Source organism: Monodon monoceros, unplaced genomic scaffold, assembly GCF_005190385.1.
Source record: "Monodon monoceros isolate NGI ecotype Baffin Bay Population unplaced genomic scaffold, NGI_Narwhal_1 Super_Scaffold_6, whole genome shotgun sequence".
Classification (NCBI taxonomy): domain Eukaryota; kingdom Metazoa; phylum Chordata; class Mammalia; order Artiodactyla; family Monodontidae; genus Monodon; species Monodon monoceros.
Window position 1 is genome coordinate 16,359,473 of NW_021703783.1, and position 21,748 is coordinate 16,381,220.

Below are 21,748 nucleotides of genomic sequence, written 5' to 3' on the forward strand. Positions count from 1 at the left end.
ATGACCCAGCAATCCCACTACTGGGCATATACCCTGAGAAAACCAGGGTATATGCCCAGTAGTGGGATTGCTGGGTCATATGGTAGTTCTATTTTTAGTTTTTTAAGGAACCTCCATACTGTTCTCCATAGTGGCTATATCAATTTACATTCCCACCAACAGTGCAAGAGGGTTCCCTTTTCTCTATACCCTCTCCAACATTTATTGTTGGTAGATTTTTTGATGATGGCCATTCTGACTGGAGTGAGGTGATACCTCATTGTAGTTTTGATTTGCATTTCTCTAATGATTAGTGATGTTGAGCATCCTTTCATGTGTTTGTTGGCATTCCGTATATCTTATTTGGAGAAACGTCCATTTAGGTCTCAGCCCATTTCTGGATTCGGTTGCTTTTTTCACATTGAGTTGCATGAGCTGCTTGTAAATTTTGAAGATTAATCCTTTGTCAGTTGCTTCATTTGCAAATATTTTCTCCCATTCTGAGGGTTATCTTTTCGTCTTGTTTATGGTTTCCTTTGCTGTGCTAAAGCTTTTAAGTTTCATTAGGTCCGATTTGCTTATTTTTGTTTTTATTTCCATTTCTCTAGGAGGTGGGTCCAAAAGGATCTTGCTGTGATTTATGCCCTAGGGTGTTCTGCCTATGTTTTCCTCTAAGAGTTTTATAGTGTCTGGCCTTACATTTAGGTGTGTAATCCATTTTGAGTTTATTTTTGTGTATGGTGTTAGGGAGTGTTCTAATTTCATTCTTTTCCAGGTAGCTGTCCAGTTATCTCAGCATCACTTATTGAAAAGGCTGTCTTTTCTCCATTGTATATTCTTGCCTCCTTCATCAAAAATAAGGTGACCATATGTGCATGGGTTTATCTCTGGGCTCTCTATCCTGTTCCTTTGATCTATATTTCTGTTTTTGTGCCAGTACCATACTGTCTTGATTACTGTAGTTTGTAGTATAGGAGCCTGATTCCTCCAGCTCCCTTTTTCTTTCTCAAGATTGCTTTGGCTATTTGGTGTCTTTTGCGTTTCCATACAAATTGTGAATTTTTTTATTCTAGTTCTGTGAAAAATGCCATTGGTAATTTGATTAGGATTGCATTGAATCTGTAGATTACTTTGGTAGTATAGTCATTTTCACAGTGTTGATTCTTCCAGTCTAAGAACATAGTATATCTCTCCATCTGTATCACCTTTAATTTCTTTCATCAGTGTCTTATAGTTTTCTGCATGCACATCTTTTGTCTCCTTAGGTAGATTTATTCCTAGGTATTTTATTCTTTTTGTTGCAATGGTAAATGGGAGTGTTTCCTTAATTTCTCTTTCTGATTTTTCATCATTAGTGTATAGGAATGCAAGAGATTTCTGTGCATTAATTTTGTACCCTGCAACTTTACCAGATTCATTGATTAGCTCTAGTAGTTTTCTGGTAGCACCTTTAGGATTCTCTATGTTTAGTATCATGCATCTGCAAACAGTGACAGCTTTACTTCTTCTTTTCTGATTTGGATTCCTTTTATTTCTTTTTCTTCTCTAATGGCTGTGGCTAAAACTGTGCTCTCTTCCATGGCTCCAAAGCTCCCCTCCCACCCTCCGTCTCTGCCAGTGAAGGGGCTTCCTAGTGTGTGGAAACTTTTCCTCCTTCACAGCTCTTTCCCAGAGGTGCATGTCCTGTCCTTATTATTTTGTCTCTGTTTTTTCTTTTTTATTTTGCCCTACCCAGGTACATGGGGAGTTTCTTGCCTTTTGGGAAGTCTGAGGTCTTCTGCCAGTGTTCAGTAGGTGTTCTGTAGGAGTTGTTCCACATGTAGTTGTTTTTCTGATGTATCTGTAGGGACGAAGGTGATCTCCACGTCTTACTCCTCCACCATCTTGAAGGTCTCCTTCCTTATTTTATACCTAGTAGTTTGTACCTCTTAACCGCCCTTACCCTATATTCCCCCCTTCCCCCACTCCTCTTCTCACCGGTAACCACTAGTTTGTTCTCTGTACCTGTGAGTCTGTTTCTGTTTTGTTATATTTGTTCTTTTTTTTTTTAGATTCCACATGTAAGTGAAAATATACAGTATTTGTCTTTCTCTGCCTGACTTATTTTACTAAGCTTAATACGTTTCGGTCCATTCATGTATTTTTAAATATCAGCATTTGTCCCTATTCTAGGTCCATTCTATTGTTCCTATTAGTGCTTCCTTATCAAATTGAAATGGATTAGAACTTTTTAAACTAAGTTTTGAAGAGTCAGGCATATGACTGTGTGTGATTATAAATTGATTTTGAAATTTTAGATTGTAACCGTCTTTGAAGATAATTCAAAAGATTGATAAATACAGTCAGCAGTTTTTTAAAAGCATGAAACCAAGATATTTCATATGTTGCCTAGAATATAAGCACTGCTAGGATGAGAGCAACATGGTACTCCACCTTGCCTGGGGAGTACTGCATTATATTTCTTAGTGAACACTCCCATTTCACTGTTACCCATCACCACTCCTAAAATATAAGCTGGGAAACTGACAGAGTATCCTGATAATTTGGAGAAGAGAATGGTGCAAATAAAGGGGAAGATTCCTCTGTATTTCTGGGAAAAGTGAAAATGCTCAGTAAATATAGTGATGTTCTTACAGTTACAGGTTTTCTAAAGACACCCCTATTAATCCATCAGAGAATTCAACATCAAGCTTATCAACTTGTTTGATTAATCAAAATTTGTTACTCAATAGAACATCACTGGAGATAGTGGGCAAAGGTAAGAATTGAACTGGCACTAGTGAATATTAGTGTCATTAATAAATATTCTAAAATTTAACAATTTAATTACATCGTTAAAAAACGATTGTGGGGGCTTCCCTGGTGGCGCAGTGGTTGAGAGTCCGCCTGCCGATGCAGGGGACACGGGTTCGTGCCCTGGTCCAGGAGGATCCCACATGCCGCCGAGCGGCTGGCCCGTGAGCCATGGCCGCTGAGCCTGCGCATCCGGAGCCTGTGCTCCGCAACGGGAGAGGCCACAACAGTGAGAGGCCCGCGTACCACAAAAAAAAAAAAGATTGTGATATCCATTAGCAAATTGATTTAAAAGACAAATAGGAGAAACATTTGCATCTTATATATGTAAGACAAAAATCATAGTGTTAATATATATAAAGACCTTCTAGAAGTAATAAGAGGAATATTTTGATATGAAATTGGCAAAGAATATATGCAATTAATATAAAGAGGAGGAAGTGGTATAAATATGTTAAAACAATTTTACTGTTTAAGAAAAATTCAAATTCTTACACCAATTCAAGATTTTTTACCTATTATAACACAAATCATAAGTTTTAATTATAAATTATAGTACTAGTTAAAGATTTTCCTACCTACTAGATAGGAAAGATTAAAAATAAAAAGAAATGAGGTAGAGGATAAAGACACATTTTATGTATTACGGGGAGTGTATAAATTTCTCTTTTGGAGGTTAATTTTCAATATGGTAAAGAACAAAAGTATGCACAACTGCTTAAATCAGCAATTCTACTTTTATTGCTTTATCTTAAGGAAATAATCAGGAATGTGCAGAAGGATTTATTTATCATTATAGCCATGGCATCCCTGTTTAACAGAATGAAAAATTAGAAATATTGTGTGAGTACATAGAAAAAATTGATTAAATAAATGATGAAACTTATTCAGCACACTGTTATGCAGTCATTAAAATCCTGACATGAGAAGATAAAGAGTGTTATGCATATTTTTATGTTCACTAAAAATGTGAAAGATATAAACAAACATTAGAAGCGGTACTCTGTGTGTGGAGGGATGGCAGATAATTTTTACTTGTTTTCTTTGTGCTTTTCTGTATTGTCAAATTTTGTAACGTGACTATAAATCATTTTATAATTAGAAAAAAAGTAAAAAAATTCTTAAATGGAATAATTAAATGGTTAAGTTAGTTGACTTTTCAAAAGGAATGCTAAAATTAATGTTTAAGATAAAACACTCTCTTGTCTACATAGGTTGGGAAAAGGAATCTGGGTCACATATGTGGATATATATTCTATTGGGTAATATGCTTCGTGGAATTGGGGAAACGCCCATAACACCCTTGGGGATTTCTTACATCGATGATTTTGCTAAAGAAGGACATTCTTCTTTTTATTTAGGTAATGTACAGAAAATATTAGATTTCATGGTTACTTTCCCTGGGTGTACCTTGAAAGAACAGTGCTCCTAAACTCATTCTTTTACTTTAAAAATTACTTAGAGAAATATATTGTATTGTATTACTTTAAAAAATTGAATAAGAACCATGTATTATTGGCATTTGATAAAAATGTTTTGTAATATTTTCAGGTAATTTGTTTGCAGTAACAATGATTGGTCCAATCATTGGCTTTTTACTCGTATCTCTGTTTTCTAAAATGTATGTGGATGTTGGATACATAGATCTGAGTAAGTACAATCAGAACAAGGTAACATGATAATGCTTTTCAAGTACATGACACCATTCTTTCAAATAACTGAATTCACTCTTTCAGTGGCCCTTTGCTGACTAATTGTCAAAAGTTACAAATAGGTAATATGTTAATAACTAGAATAAAAATAAACTTCAGCTCCTATCTACATCAGGCTTTTACAACTAAGCACAAAATAAGAAAATTTAACAAACTTAAGATTACTTCACCCCAAATAATTGCAGGTCTCTCAATGTGCCTACTAATGTCACTTCCCCACATTTACCCTCTCTCCTGTCTCGATTTGCATAGTTCTTAAAGTCTTTTCCAATATGTGGCTCCTCTTCAGAGATGCCTTACTTCACCACCTCCTACTGGCCCCAAGTTAAATGTCCCTATTAATCACCAAGAGCATGCCTTTATTGTAGCCCTCGTCACAATAAGCCATAAATATTTGTACCACTGATCTTCCATCTCTTTTAGAACATAACAGTATGATGTCTGTCTTAACATATGATAAGTAATTAGTGTTTAGAAATAAACAAATGTGATTTTCTATTTCACCAGGACTACATAGAGTAGACATCACAGCAGACCAACAATAACCACAATCTGAAAGTATTTTAATATAAAGCTAAAACGTGGACCTGATGGAATGTGTTATGTCTTCTATTTTGGATGTGTGAATTAGAGTAGGTTCACATTCCAAGTGTTTCTACTCGATCATTTCCAGGTTCATCCTTGTTTTTATCACTAAGCACCCAGAAATAAATGGTTAAAGTCTTTAGAATGATAGATTTGTAACCTCTTTTCTATAGTCAGAAATCACTACTCACAGTATTTAGGTCCATGGTGATCCCATTTCTAGCACTGAACTTCTAGACCTTATTATATCTTCTCTTCTTATTATATCTTCTATTCAGTTATGGGTATGATGTAAATGTATTGTGAAGTACATTTTGGCAAACTCCAATGCCAAAGCAGCCAACGAGATAACATAAGTGAATAAAGAGTGTTCGGTGTGGTGGTTAAACTTGGAAGAATTGGTGGTGAACTGCCCTCTGCACACACCTGAAAGTGAATATACTGCTCAGCCTCAACCTATTCTTTTCATGAAGAAATTTGGATCCAGCATTGACAAAATCTTCTGATTGGTTTTCAAGAAAATCCTGGAATCCAGATTTTCATGTGGAAGTTTTCAATTTTTAAAACAATGTGTGAACAAAAGAAAACACTTTGGCAGGCTGTGTCTAGCCAGGTTATGATCTCTAATTCCTATGTGTACACCAGGGATAGAACACAAAAAAATGTTATCAAAATGACACTTCTGACGGGTGATGAATAAGTACTTAGCACGCAGATGGAGTCACTGATTTTATCAATCATTTCTGCAGTCTGTCAGAGTTGCTGATTACGGAATAATATGAACATGTAAATCAATTTTAAACTCAGAGCTGTATATATCTGAAAACCACTTCAATAAATAGAATTAATAATTTATTTCTATATACCAAGTCAATGTTTTCTCACGTTAAAGAGTTTTCTTATAGATCAAAGAGTAACAACACCATTATTGTGCTTCAAACATCTATGGTGTGTGTGTGTGTGTGTGTGTGTGTGTGATGCTTTCTTATTAGAAAGTTTATATTTATAAATTTAAGTATATACTGACACTTTATATTTACTGAAACAGCTCATTTATACTTGTTTAGATATAGTACATACATGGCACTCACACAGCTTTAAAGGGAAATATTATTGAAATAAAATGGTTAAATTATCCCTAAAATTTAGAGTCTAAATTTTAAACTCAGATTTTCATTATACGTATATCTTCACCATTATCATCCTCTGTGCTGTCAAGGAGTTGGAAATGCAGGTTCTAGGGGGAAAAAACCCAACTATTGGCTCTGAGAATTTCTTGCGAAGTGCTGTAAATTTCATTGCTAGTGGTTTCTTGACCTCAGGAGATGGTGCCAATAGAAGTTTTCAGACAATGAGTATGATGCTTTCCATAAATGGCCCTTAAATAGTTTGCAGGCTTCAACTGTTCAATGGTGGCTGCTGTTGTCATGTCACCAGAAAAGCCACCAAGTTCACACAGGCTCAGGCAATGACAACAATGTCATGACTGACTCCTGGACAACAGCAATTGTAAGATGTCATTAAATATTAGACTTACACTTATTTCAAAAAGATAAAAAGTGTGAAAAAAAGAAAAGAGTGTCTCAGAATTGATGAAACATCATTTACTTTCTTCATCTATGGAGGACAGCAATTACTACAATTATTACCAGAAATTCTTACATTTCAAAATGATTTTTGACTGGCTTCTTCTAATTCTTTATTCTAGGCACTATCAGAATAACTCCTAAGGACTCTCGTTGGGTTGGTGCGTGGTGGCTTGGTTTCCTTGTGGCTGGAATAATATCCATTATTTCTTCTATACCATTCTTTTTCTTGCCCAAAAATTTGGATAAACCAAGGAAAGAAAAAAAAGCTTCAGTATCTTTGCCTGTGCAAAATGAGGAAAAGAGTCAAATGGCTCATTTGATCAAGCAGGGGCAAAATGTTAGTGAAACTGTAGCTGGTAAGTATTTCACATTTACAGTGAATTTGGAATTGTTAATCCCAGTGAAAGGGAGGGGTGAATATTCCAAAATAATAAGTCATACTCAAGTCATCTAAATAAAGTTTGATTTCTTCTTTACTAAATTTGACTAAATTATTCTTCTAAGTTCCTACTAAAATTTGTAAATATTTTCTGAACACGTATCAACTCTGAAGGGAAGGGGATTAGGCTTGTGATCTTTAGCAGGGAGAAACCAATCAAAGGCTAAAAATATCTGTTATTTGTAAACCAAAGAGTATATATTCATTTCCAAATTACATAGTACAAACTATGAGGATTAAAACGTCTTTCTCTTTCTTCCTTCCTTCCTTCCTTCCTTCCTCCCTCCCTCCCTCTCTCTCTCTTTCCTTTCTCTTTCTTTCTTTCTTTTCTTCCTTCCTTCCTTCCTTTCTTTCTTTCCTTCTTTCCTTCTTTCCTTTCACAAATAGTACCAGGAAGCATACTATGCCCTGGTAATAGAATATTACCTCCGTTTTCCAAGTATTTACAATATAATGGGGTTGTACCGAAAAATATATAGACAATTGCCATATAGTGCCTATATAAACAATTATGAGTGCCTATAAATTGGGCAACTTAACTATTCTTAGGTGGAGACATGGAGTATGGAGAAGGAAATCAGAGGAAGTTTCTCTCTAGATAGAGTAAGATTATTTTCTTGGTAATTATATAGAAAAAATTGCTTAGCTAAATATTAAAAAATGAAGTACAAGCAACAGTAGTAGTTAAGGTTATATTGTAGTCAGTCATGTGAATAAGAGCCCTCCACCATTTGATAGCGCCCTTCCTTTCAAACATAAGCCCCGAGGGCTAATGGAGAACAATTTAGGAGCAGTAATTTGGGGAACGATCCAGTGGCAGTCAGAGCAAGACAGTGGAAACAATGTTAATAGTGCAGTTTTCAGATTGCACAGAAATGGCAGAATAGTAAGAGTCAAAGCAGAGCAATGCCTGAACCCTTGACAACCTTTTCAAGTTGAAGTTGAAGTGACATTAGAGCTTGTCAGGTGGAGCCCAATTTCTCCCTCTCGTCAGTTCTTCCCCTCACTCCTTTTATTGTCACTTTCTCCTCTCCATCACTCTAATCCGAACGCAATGGTGTGACTTGTATTGACTCATGAGAGAAGACTTAAATTTTCAGTCACATTGGTAGCTTGAAATTGGCCATGATGGGAGAAGTTACCACCATTTATTACCGAAATTGAGAAATACTCAAATCAATGTTGTTTTCCCAAGAATCAGTTGTTAAACATTTACCAGCACACCACTGATTTAGGAGTCTTTGAAATTTAACATGCACACTAAAAATACCATTCCAATAAATTTTCATTTGGTCTATGCTATTTTCACACTGCAGCAAATTAAATCCATAAAAAGTAGCGGATTATCTAAAAATAAGGAACGTGGTGACTGTGAGCCTCCCCAAAATGGAGAGGATAATGAAGATGCAAAATAGGGCGACTGTAAACATCATCTGTGTTATCAACTGTGTTTGTAAGATAGTGACCAAAATAAGATAGTAAAGAGGTTCTTAATTATGTATTATTAGGAATGGATGAAATAACTAAGAACACTTAGTCAGAAAATAATATATCTAATTTGAGTAGAAACAAGACTAGTTGGTTAGAAAGAAATAAAGATATCAGTTCATTACAAAAAAAAATTGTGAACGAGGAGAATTGTCCAAAAATGAGCAATTTCTTTCTGAGATAGTCAGCTTAATGAGTTGTTTATTGATCCGATTATTGAGGATATATAGTGGATCATGATTGTGTAGAAGTTCAGATGACATCCACGTTCTCACTCACCTCAAAAATTCAATGATTTGGTGAGCCCATATACCCCAATTCTTTTGATCAAACATCACAACTCACTTAGAATGCCTCACAAGTCAATTGTCCTTCCTGATTGGAGAGTCCCATGGAGAGAAGTTTAGCATTTTGACCTAACAATTTAAAATGTTATTTATTCCTGCTATACATTTCCTTACATCTTCTTTATTCTCCTTCTATGCCCTTTGCCCTAATCTTTTTTCTTGTTATTATAAGCAGATGAAACTATTTCTTAGTTACCATTGGATAGAAGGTTTGGTTCTAACCATATCTAATGGAAACCTTTAGAGATCTACAGCACAAGATCTTTCAAAGTCCACACCATCCAAAACTCAGTAACCATATCTGGTTCTGTCTTGCTAGACTCTGATACTTCCCGCTGTTTTTCTAAGTGGTTTCTTCCACTTTTAACTCCCATTACAGCTGGTTAACCTGGTGATCATAGACCCAAATTACATAATTCTTGCTAGGTACGGAAGTTATGGATTTGTTACACACCTGTTGGTAGGCATGGGTTTTTTGCCCTACTGTTGTCATAATGTCACTTGAGACACAATATGTCTTTAAGAAAGCTGATGGATAATACTGCCAGATTTACTGAGGCAGTATTTTATGGTAGAAAAGCTATATACCAGGAAACAAGAGATCTGAATCCTGGTACTAAATTGACCTTTATGATTTTTGAACCTTAGTCTTCTTATTTCTGTGAGCTTTGGATTATACTGTCTTTAAGATAAACTTCCAGTTAATAATTATATTATTAATATAATGATTATATTATTAAGTGCTAATAAAAAAGAGACATGGCATTTCATTCACTTTTGTTTCTTGAGTGCCTAGCATATTGCCTAGTACCCAATTAAAAACCAAACGTTTGCTAAATGAATGAATAAATGAACTAATGATGTATACAGTTGTATGGTAGAATGCTAAGAATAACCAAATACGAGGCGAACAAAGCACTGACTAAAACAGCATGTATGTTTGATCCCATTTTGGAGTAAAATGAACTAATTAAATAAATATTAATGCACATATGGAAAAAACTGAAAGAATTAAAAAAAAAACTGTTAGTAGGATTGCAGGGTATTCTGACTTTCTGTGCTATATATTTATGGAATTTGAAATCTTATATAAATTATATTTACAAGATTAAGATATTAATATATATGTAAGCTGCATTATAATATTTTCTTTCTTTTTATGTTTTTATAGGTTTTTTCCAGTCCTTGAAAAACATCCTTACCAATCCCCTGTATGTTATAACATTAGTTTTGACACTGCTACAAGCCAGCAGCCATATTGGAATTATTACTTATGTCTTCAAATATGTAGAACAGCAGTATGGCCAGTCAGCATCTGAGACTAGCATTTTGTTTGGTAAGACCTGTTTATGTTTGCTTGATAAATGCTATGCTACTGAGTCACTGAGCTCCAAGTGACATTTTGTTGTGAAGGCAATTTCACATTTTATTAAATATAATTTTCATTTATTTTTTTCAAATTTTATCAAATCGATGGGTCTTGTGATATCATCATTGTTCTGCATTTGGAGTTACAGCTCATGTTATTTTTGAGGAGATGAATTCCTGAAGGAAAAGTGACATGTGAATGGAACATGTAGATATGGTATCTGCATAACTGGATCTTATAATCTAGTGCTGAGCTTCTGAGGCAAATCCTTTTGTAATGTAATTATTATACTTCTATCCTTCATGGACTTTGAATCAGGACCCAGATACTTACAAAAACTAGGACATTGATGTTTCCAGGAGAAAAATCAATTTAAACACATCATTGGTATCTATATAATTCAATACAAATCTCGTATTTTAGAGAGGTTTTTTGCTGCAGTATCTGTTTCCAATGACACAAGGAGACTTCTTTATGAAGGAAGGTTTTCTCATATTATTCTTTCTCTACCCCCTGTATAATATAAGATTCTTAAGAGCAGTAGAATACCCAGTACATGGCCCAGCACATTGTAGAAACCCAATATTTGATAAGTTAAGCTGAATTTATCAAGTGATATATGAATAGGTCATAAGTAAACAAGAAAAATATAATTCTGTAGGATGTGCTTATTGAACTTAAGATAAAAGTTAAAACTGTAAATTTAACTCCTAATAAAGTTCTCAGCCTAAATTTTTTGTTAGAGGGATCTTCATCTTTAATCAATCTTGGAAGACAATGAAATGGAAAAGTTATAAGAGGAATCAACTATTTTTAACATCACATATAGACCTGTTTATCATCTTAGGGTATGTGTGTGTTTAGATGAATAAAGAAGAGATATTAATTTAAGTGTTCAATTCTAAACTACTGGGCAAATTTGTAGTAAGTTTTTAAGGATGGGAACTCTTCATTTTAAGGAAATGCAAAGGATTTTAGATGGTAGGATAAAAGTCTCAGAGTCAGGAAGATGATATTTTGTTGTTGTTTTCCGGGAGGGGACAAAAAGCACCTTATAAAAACCTTATGTTCAGACATACAGATATTCTTAAGTCACTGACTTTTGCTACTGAGGAAACTAAACCTTCAGCATTGGCAGGAAGAAATTATTTTTATCTCCCCCACATGGTGCACTGACCCTCTACCTCCATCCTGGACTGCCAGCCTTCTATTTAAGAAGTAATAAGATAGGATGATTTTGGTTGATATACAGTGTTTCATGTGTAAAGACATTCAGAATAACCATATTTATATAATTACATTTCTTCTCTTACTTCTAGGATTCATAACCATACCAACTTTTGCATCTGGAGTGTTTACAGGAGGATATATCATTAAAAAATTCAAATTTACCTTGGTTGGAATTGCGAAATTTTCATTTTGTAGTCATATGTTGTCCTTCCTATTTCACCTATTAAATTTTGCGCTAATCTGTGAAAACAAATCAGTTGCTGGACTAACCTTGACTTATGATGGGTTTGTATATATATACATATCAATATACCAATAGCACAATATATAAACCATCTAATGTAAAAGAAAGTAAGGCAAACAAGGCAGATGGCAATTTTACTAAACTTTTAACTCAGAGAAATTTCAATTTACAAATTCTTAAAACGTTCATTTCTTAAGATCTCAAAAAGTTCTTTTTTTTCCTTCCTTAAAGAAAAGCCATATAGTTTGTAATAGTAATAGTTATTATTTATGGGTGCTTACAATGAGTGATGGGTGCTTTTATCCCCATTTTATAGATAAGGAAAGCAAGGCTTAGAAAGATACACAGATTACATATCTAACCATGTTAAGATTCTGACTCAGATTTGAAGGTTTTGACTCCAAAACTCTTAATCCTAACCACTATGATCTTGGGTGAATCATGAGAGAAATATAAATGACATTTTCCAAAAGTGACTGAACAATCTTTATCTGCAGTTAACTTTGATGTTTAACAATTATCTTTATAAGAAAACCAGTACACTGCACTCAATTCTCCTTTTTTGCAAGCTAATTCCGTTTCTTCTGGTATTGTCTTCATTAGCAGTAGAATTGATAAATACTCTATACATAATGGCATATTAGACCTAGAAAACTTTTACTTTTCATTATTATCACGCATTGTGCAGTATACCTAGTACTACAGTCTCTACCCCAAATCAAGGGCAAGATTCCTGTGCAGATTTCTCATCATCTCCTGAATATAGCCAACAATTTAAGTTTAGGAATGTTCACGTTCAAGCAACAAGCAAAGATCCTTGGATCACAGTTTAGTAACCAGGCTCCTTAGCACTGCTTATTGTTGGCTTTGGGCTTTGAAACTCTGGGTCTTATGAGGTGTCAATTTGAACCTGTCGAATCTTCCCACATTTGCTTACCTAAACATCATCCTATTCTTGGAGGCTTGCCAACTTAATCTTGAATTATCTCCCCATTCCCTCCTAATCCTGTTTGTTGTTGAATATTCCTATTGACCACCACTCACTCTGGTATATCAAAATACAGAGTACCTAGAACATTGAACTTTAGAGGGAAGAGAATCCTGGAGATTATGCAGCCCGACCCTCTTATATCCTCTTCCTTTGTTAGTTGAGACCTGGAGAAACTGTGGCTTGTTTGAAGTCATACAGTGACTCCAGAACGATGCTACTTCACAGCACAAGCATACAGGCTTTAACCTAAAGCCAGTTCCCTGAAACAAGCACAGTAACTGTGCTATCTATTCAAAAGAAGGCAGCTAGAGTTCTATGGGCTTTTTTCATTCAATAAAATTTCACTGAGTGCCTCCTTAAAGGTCAAAAAATTTATAGGATACCTCAGTGCCCTCATGGAACTCATAGTCTAAGTGATGGCTATTAACAGAATCAATATATTTAGCATTTATGAAATGTTAGTCACTGGGGTAAGTTTTTAGAGTATGAATTACTGTAGAGTTTCTCAGAATGTGGTCTGAGAATCTACAGGGGTCCCTGAGACTTTTGCAGATGGTCAACAAATTATATTTTTATATTAATACCAAGATAGTATTTTTCTTTTTCATTCTCATTTTCTAATGAGTATATAGTGATATTTTTTTTTCATTTTTATTTTATATTGGAGCATAGTTGAGTAACAATGTCACGTTAGTTTCAGGTGTACAGCAAAGTGATTTAGTTATACATATACATGTATTTATTCTTTTTCAAATTCTTTTCCCATTTAGGTTATTACAGAGTATTGAACAGACTTCCCTGTGCTTGTACAGAGATATTTTCTAAGGCTACAAGATGATGATAATATCAGTCTGTTGGCTAAGGATATGTGTGCTTGTGCATTCTCATGTACTAAATTTTTCTTATTATTAATCTCTAGTAGAATATGTATATCAATAAGTAGAACCCACTTGAACAAAAAACCCTTGGGGTCCTCAATACTTTTCAAGAATCGACAGGCTGCTGGGAACAGAAAGTTTGAGAACAGCTAAATTAACTTTTTTCCAAAAAAAATTCTATGAGGATTTATGACTTAACAAATGGCAAATTTAATTTTAGAAAGAGTAGTCACATTGCTGTGAAGTGGCAGACCTAATGTGAACACAGGACTGTCTGATTGCAATGTCCGGACTGAGTCATTAATCATTATGATAAATCACTCCCTGTCCATCGTGTGTCCCCAAGCAGGATTAGGTATTAGATGCTTTCAGTAAAATCATTGATTACAGAATTTCTGAATCTACCTTCTTCTTCATGAAAATTACTTTCTCATTCAAAGATAATTTATCAAGATTTTTACCAAAAAACAAAAGAATAATTTTAAAAAATCTATAAGCAGAAAATTAATTATATGAATAATCCATTTAATAATTTTAGCCATATTATAAGATTATATTTTATAAATACAACGATGTTTCACAGTAAATCATTATAAACTTTGTTATGGTTTCATTAAAAAATCATATGAAGTTTTTCTAGTCTTTCTCAACTGATTCTATTATTCTTTTTTTTTTTTTTTTTTGCGGTACGCGGGCCTCTCACTGTTGTGGCCTCTCCCGTTGCGGAGCACAGGCTCCGGACGCGCAGGCTCAACGGCCATGGCTCACGGGCCCAACCGCTCCACGGCATGTGGGATCTTCCCAGACCGGGGCACGAACCCGTGTCCCCTGCATCGGCAGGTGGACTCTCAACCACTGCGCCACCAGGGAAGCCTGATTCTATTATTCTTGATTTTTAAAAATTGATCCTTAAGGATTCTGCTTTGACCACGTTGAATCCTTTCCTTGTGTAGTTAAAATATAGATTAAAAAATTCAAACTAGTTAATTAACATTCACAGATTCATGAGACTTTACAGTGAGCTGGGAAGAACCTTAGTCTAATGCCATTACCCTACTGAACAGAAACCAATTCTCAGAAAACTGAAGTGATTTTTGAGGAATTTTTTGACAGAATCACAAAGACCTCTTGTCTATGTCTTACCTATCCTCTTTGGTTTCTTTTTTATGTTTTACTTTTTCTACATCATAAATCATGTCTGGGTAAAGATAAAGGGTGAAAAAGTTAATAAGCACTAAAAATAAACTTTGCCATTTTGGACAAGCAAAATATCTCTATTTAATTTAAAGACAACCCTTTCCCTTATTTCTCATCTCCTTTTCGTCTCTCCTCCTTCTTTTCCTTTCCCTCCCCTTCTCTTATTGTCCTCCTCCTTCCTCCCTCTCCCCTCCTCCTCCTGCTGCTTCTTCTCCTTCTCCTTCTTCTTCTCCTTCTCCTTCTCCTTCCTCTTCTCCTTCCTCTTCTCCTTCCTCTTCTTCTTCTTTCTTCTTCTTTTCTCTCTTTCTGATATATGTCTATCATATATTTCCAGAAATAATCCAGTGGCATCTCATATAAATGTACCACTTTCTTATTGCAACTCTGACTGCAATTGTGATCAAAGGCAATGGGAACCACTCTGTGGAGACAATGGAATAACTTACATATCACCTTGTTTAGCAGGATGCAAATCTTCAAGTGGCAGTAAAAAGTCTGTTGTGAGTATTATTTCTTACTTTCTTCTCCTTAATCAAAACTGCAGATTTGATTTAACTTACTTAAACTTTGATAATTACTTACCAAATGTTTCTACAACTAAGGTCACCAGTAAAAAGATAGAAAAAGATTCCCATTATTGCCTGTCATTGTGATGGCTGTGATGTGTAAACAAAGCCTCACATAAAATCCTGCTTGAGACACAAACAGGTTTTTCTGTTGCTTGAATTCTCATGAGATTACTCCCACCTTTTCTTCTTGCATTTATAAGACTATGACCTTTTGAAATTTAGAAACATTTATGATTTCTAGGAAGCACCTCATTTGACTAAAGGATATGATTTCCATTAGGTTGGAAGTACTTTTACCCTTCAGATGCTAGGGGAAAATCCTGAGCCAACCCCTTGTCAATCTAGGTGCCTTTTCAGGACAACCATCTATATGCAATCTTGCATATAGATTCTGGAGAGTTTATCTTGAGGCTCAATACCCTTTTGACTTTCCAAGAAATTAATCAAGGCTTCATGCTCACTTGACTGTCCAATTTTTGGCTTCCAATTTTGATTTTTTTCAAGGTTGGCACTTTTCCTATGCAGGATAACTTAATATTCTGCTTACCTATTGCTAACATCTCCCATAGAAGTGCCACTGTCTTCTTCACTCAAAATATCCCCTTCCATGCAAATTATGAGTTCTCCCCAATCCCCCAAGTAACTTCCAATAGCTGGGCATCAGATATGGTGTTCTCTATTCTACTTCCAATCCACTGAATAACTCACAAAGTTGGGGACCCATTTCCTGGGCCCTTTTCCTATCACCAATATTAGCAATATTATCAGCTATGATCATTGCTCTCTACCACATCCTCCTGTCTTTGATTTTCAAACTTTACCATCATTTTCTTGCCCATAGTCCTACTAACTGCATTAATGAAGGTCACTGAGAACTTTTTGAAGAACCTAGATTCTTTGAAGCTGAGTCATAAATTTGCACAAAAATGGCCCAAAGGCTATACTTAAAAACCCATATCTCATATGCATGGCTATAGTGCCTTTCATTGAGAGTGCCCCGTTTAATCTATGGTCCCACCTTGTCCATGCGTGAAGGGCTGGAAGAGACATGATGTTAGAATCCTAAAGAGAGCTCTGTCTACTATGGAGACATCATCTTCTTAATACTTTACCATTTAGGGACCACTGCGGAGTTCTTTTACCAAATTCTTAGTAATAAGTCATCCCTTCTTAATCACTCAAAGTAATGCCCTTTGTACTTAAGTTTTGTTTTATTGGCTGATAGGCTTGCTACATAAAGAATTTCTCCATACAATTCTTAGTAAAAAAAAAGTAAAGCTTGGTCATCAGATAAGTATGAATTCAAATTCTTCCCCAGTTCCTCCTTCAGTAATTGGTCTTTAGCATTAATGGGTTCAAATTTCCCTTAAACCTTAGTTTAGCCTAGACTCAGAACAGAATTTATTAAAGCCATCTAGCTACATAAACTGCCTGCCAAATTAAATTTCTAAAATCATTTGTTCCTAAATTTTCTCCAGCTGTGTTCTAACCTTTAGGGTATTCTGTTGTGTTGAACCTCTCTGGTAATGGCATCAACTATCCTATAATCTGTCATTATGCAATCAGATGTTGTATTTGCTGGCCAAAGTGGAATTCTAGCATCCGTGCCTGGTCCCTTCCGCCCTGGACTTTGCCCCATTCGAATGGGTGGTTCTCGACCCAGGTTTGACCCCTCCAAAACTACTATATTTTCTGGATTCCCTAGGCAATCCTACCCAGGGAGTGTCACTAACACTCTGTAGAGATTGTTAAAGAGAGTAAGTAGGTGTGCTATAGAAAATAAAAGTGAGTGGTAGAGAAATATTTAAACATTTTATATTGATGAGAAAATAATTTACAGTTTCAGACATTACTTTTTTTCTATTCTTTCCAAATTTTTAATTTAGGGATGTATGAAAAGTTAATAGTAAATTACATTTTCTTGTCTATAAAGGAATCCAGGAAACTATTTTACCTTTCAATTCTTCAACAACTGTATTGTTAGAATGTTTTCTTTAAAAACTGTAAATATTTTAGCTTAGATGAGTGAGATGTCTTTAAATATAATAGAATATATTTATAGCCCAGTCATATTTTGTAAATATATTCTGTCATATTTCAAAAACTATTTTTCAGATGTTTCATAACTGTAGTTGTGTGGAAGTAAATGGTTTCCAGAGCAGAAATAACTCAATGAAGTTGGGTGAATGCCCCAAAAATGATCAATGTACAAGAAAATTTTATGTTTATATAGTAGTGCAAATATTTATCTTTTTTTCTTCTGCATTGGGAAGCACCTCAAATATCATGCTGGTTTTTAAGTGAGTATTACTTTTTAAAAGCATTTTTACATAGACTATAAACACACCTAATAATGTGCATATTTTTCCATAATATATTTGGAACCCCAATTCATATTTTGTTACATTTAAATTTTCTAAGAGTGCATTTTCTTAGGATTACTGTGATATTTCACTGCCATAATTACTAATAATTTTGCCTTGACCTTTGCCACTACAAAATCTAGATTCCGTACTTTCTCCTCTTAATGAGAATTTTAAGACAGAGACTGATTGACAACTGCCTCAATGTGAAAGAATCCCCGTTGTGATTCTAAAAGAACTTCTCATTTTGAGATGCCTTATACCCTGTTGGGCCTGTCAGAGTGAATCACCTATTGATTCCATTGAAAAAAAAAATTGGGGAACCAGATCACATAATATAAACAGTCTACGATATTCCAAAGTTTTTAATCCTAGTTAAAAGAATGGCTTTTGACCTAGTCTCTCAAATACCCTCGTAGAGAAAAGAAAAATACATGAGCAATATTCGTTCTTTTCCTCACTGATTAGACAAATATTTAGACCACACTTGGTGAAGAATACTCCATGGTGAATAAAACAGATAAAGTACCTGTTCTCATACAGTTTAGAGTGTAACAGGAAAGACTTATGTAAGGCAAATAAGCTTAAAAATAAACACATAATTACAAACTGTCGTTAGTACTACTAAGAAAAAAAGAGTGCTATTAAAGGGAATAAAAAGGAAAAACAAATTTAGGATTGAGGTGAGGAGCTGTGAGGAAGAGGACTCAGAAAATACTTCTCAAAAACAGTGACACAATCTAAAGGTCTAGAGGGTATGTTAAAGTTAGCAAGTGAAGAACTTTACAGGGAGAGGGGCTATATGCCAATGCTTCAAGGCAGGAAAGAACTGATGTGTTTGAGGAGTGAACAGAAGCCAGTTGGTTGGAACATACTGCGTGAGACAGACGGCACAAGGTAAGACTGCAGGGTTAGGAAGTGAGTAGGTAATACAAGGCCTGTCGGTGAAGTTAATCATTCAATCACCTAAAAGTGAAAGCATGTAAAGACTTGCATGTAGGTATTAAAATATATATGTGTAAATATGGTGATCTGGGTTAACCTCTAGTTATACTTTTAAGACATAAGTAGTTAGCGACAGGTTCACGGTCAGCCAACAGCATGACTTAGAAGGGAAAGAAAACAAATATATTAATGTTTTTTAAAATGAGTTTAAAGCTATAAACTGAGACTACAGTTGTTTAAATTCCACAATGACCCTTAAATCTTGTCAAATTATTTATAGTAATTTATTCCACAGATAAAGCTCTACCTTACCATAAAATACTGCCTACTCAAAAGGAGAAGCTTTCCATATTTGCCAAATTACAGATTCATTAAATTACAGGAAGTTGTCTCAAAACTCCAAATTAGCTTGCATCTCAACAAGTCTTGGCTTCTTAATTTAAAATTTTTCATGAGGAGAACGAGAATTTTAGAGAAAACTGTTACAACATTGATGATAATTTTATCTTAATAAGAAAGTGATAAGATCAACATTACCATTTATCAAAAACATTTATTGATTTCTCACCAACCTTCGATTTTATTGAAAGAGAATTTTTGTGAGGCAGACTGTGGAATAAAAATATAAACTTCAGTCTATTAATGATTCCCCAATGCTTACATCATAAGGCTATTATTAAAACTAGACTAAGCAAGAGTGTTGATATTTACACATTCAGTATATATGTTAGGCACGGTTCTAGGGACCACGGATGGAACTGTGAACAAAAGTGATAAGGGCTCTCCTTTCATTAGCTTTCATTGGGGTGAGGGATGGGAGAGTGGATGGGTGTAGGAGAAGAAACAATAAATAAATAAGCATGTAAATACACACAAAAAAGAAGTGTTAAGCATTAGGAAGAAAAAATCAGAGTAAAAATATAGAAAAGGTAATAAAATTTTAATGCTTGGAAATACAGATGACAGGAATGAGGAGGGAATTCTTGTACTATTCTTGCAACTTTTCTGCAAGAATAATTTCAAAAACTTTTTTCGAAATAATTTCAAAAGCATTTTTTTACAACACTGTTTTAAAGAAATGGTAGTTTCAGACTGTTCCCTCCCAAGAATTTGAAAGCTCAACCAACTATGTGAATCTTTAAAAATTGGACAGGAGTTATAGAAGACGACTCATGTCATAAGAGCCCCTTTCCTCTTAGTAAAAGCCACCCTCTCTGCAAGAATAGTTAAGTTGTGAAGAAATCCACATATTATAGAATAATTGAGGCTAAAGCTATGATCTGGATGTGCATGATAAACAACCTACTTCACTTCTACAAAGTGTGGTTAGTCTACCAAGTGCTTTTCTGGGGCTTTTATTCAATCACCTGTCTGAGCCATTGAAAGAGATGGATCACCAAACTAGACTACAACATTCCATGAGCATCTGAACCTCCAGCCTCACTAGGTCAACGGCCTGCATCTCCAGTAAAATGCAATTAGCTAATCACCATACATCCAAAAAAATTAAACATTAAGAAGCCTAACAGCCAAGTCTATAGTACATTGCTCAGGCCCTTGGCAGAGCCCTCCATCACTAAATTCTGGTGAGGAAGGAGGCGCACTTCATCTTCAGTAACTAGGGTTTTAATTACCCTCTGTCTCTGCAAATTGCAATGGCAGGGTCTGCTTTAGGATCCCCATTCCACTGTCACCACAGCCTGACTTGATGTTCCCCCAGTGTGGGAAAGGGGAGACCATAGATGAGAATAACCTGATGAGGAAAAAAGAAAGGAAAAAAGAAAAGCAAAGAAAGAAGAGGGGGTGGAGAAGCAGTACTAATTCAGATACCTTCCATTGAAAGTCATTTGATGAGACCTGAATAAAGATTGAGGGTACAAATCATGCAGATATGAACAGGTGAAGAGCAATCCAGGGAAGGTAGCAATGGAGGTAAAAGTCCTGAGGTGGAACATACTTGACATGTACAAGACCAGGAGGACTGTACGAAGAAGAAAGAGGTAAGAAGTACAATGAGAGAGCAGGCATGGTGCAGATAACACAGACCCTATGGATCACAGTAAAGACTTTGCATTAAGAAGAAGGCAGAGAGATCTGAGCAGTAGAATTATACAACTATCTTATCCAATTAGAAGATCACTCTGGCTGTTGGGTGGAAAATATGTCTTTGGGAGGCAAGAACAGAATCAGGGGAAACAGAAGGCTGCGATAGGAGGTGCTTTTTGTGGAGAATCCATCCTGAGAAATGTTGATCAAAGTACAGAGCTGATCACTATCAGATTGAGGTAGGACCCACGCTGCGGTGACCAATGCTTTACATGATAAAAATGTGTGCGTGTGTGTGTTGAGAGTGTGTGTGTAAGTATGAGCATGAGGGTCTGTAAGTGTGCATCCATGTGAATGTAGCAGTGTGTGTGATTGTCACTGTATATGTGTGTATGTGTGTTGTGTGTCATTATATCACATAAGTCTATCATTTCCACTGAGTTGTCTAAGATTTCAAGTTCCCTTTCAGGAAGATATTATCACTATCCCCAAGTCCGCTCAATTCTCCTACACACTAGCCCTCTCCCTGGGTAAAAATACAAGTTGATAACAAACATCTCAATTTTGCCTCTATCGCATCCAGCTTGTAAGCCAAAATACACCCTTTAAAAAATCAACTGCAATGAAAAGTGACACTTCAGGCACTTGTCACAGAGAATTCAACCAGGAACAAACTGCATTCTCTCTCTTCCCAAAAGCTCTTTTAAGAAATCTGATATTTGAGAGAGACAGCTAACTGGACTAGTTAACTGTCATGGCTGATTCCCTCATGACAATTTCCTCAGGGAAGAACTCACCTCTTTGAATAACATGACCTCATCTACTTACTGGCATGGCTTCACTGCCCTCAAGGATAGTGTTTTGTGTCCTCAGCTCGGCTAGTGGAAGTGTCCCTGCCTTTTGCAAAAGCAGAGAAAAAACCCTTTCCATTCATTTTCTTTCTTAATACATAACTCTGCTGTGTTTTATTTTTATTATGCTATG

At 35.3% G+C, this 21,748-nt stretch overlaps 1 protein-coding gene across 1 annotated transcript in view; it reads left to right on the forward strand.

Moving 5' to 3' along the window:
• Positions 1-21,748, forward strand: part of LOC114885180 (solute carrier organic anion transporter family member 1B3-like) — a 59,446-nt gene that overhangs the window by 29,201 nt on the left and 8,497 nt on the right. Inside the window, exons 5-12 of the mRNA XM_029204689.1 lie at positions 2,616-2,737; positions 3,987-4,133; positions 4,324-4,422; positions 6,778-7,014; positions 10,104-10,268; positions 11,621-11,816; positions 15,176-15,341; positions 17,526-17,710. Of these exons, the coding sequence (XP_029060522.1) occupies positions 2,616-2,737; positions 3,987-4,133; positions 4,324-4,422; positions 6,778-7,014; positions 10,104-10,268; positions 11,621-11,816; positions 15,176-15,341; positions 17,526-17,710 (1,317 nt within the window). The remainder of the gene's footprint in view (positions 1-2,615; positions 2,738-3,986; positions 4,134-4,323; positions 4,423-6,777; positions 7,015-10,103; positions 10,269-11,620; positions 11,817-15,175; positions 15,342-17,525; positions 17,711-21,748) is intronic.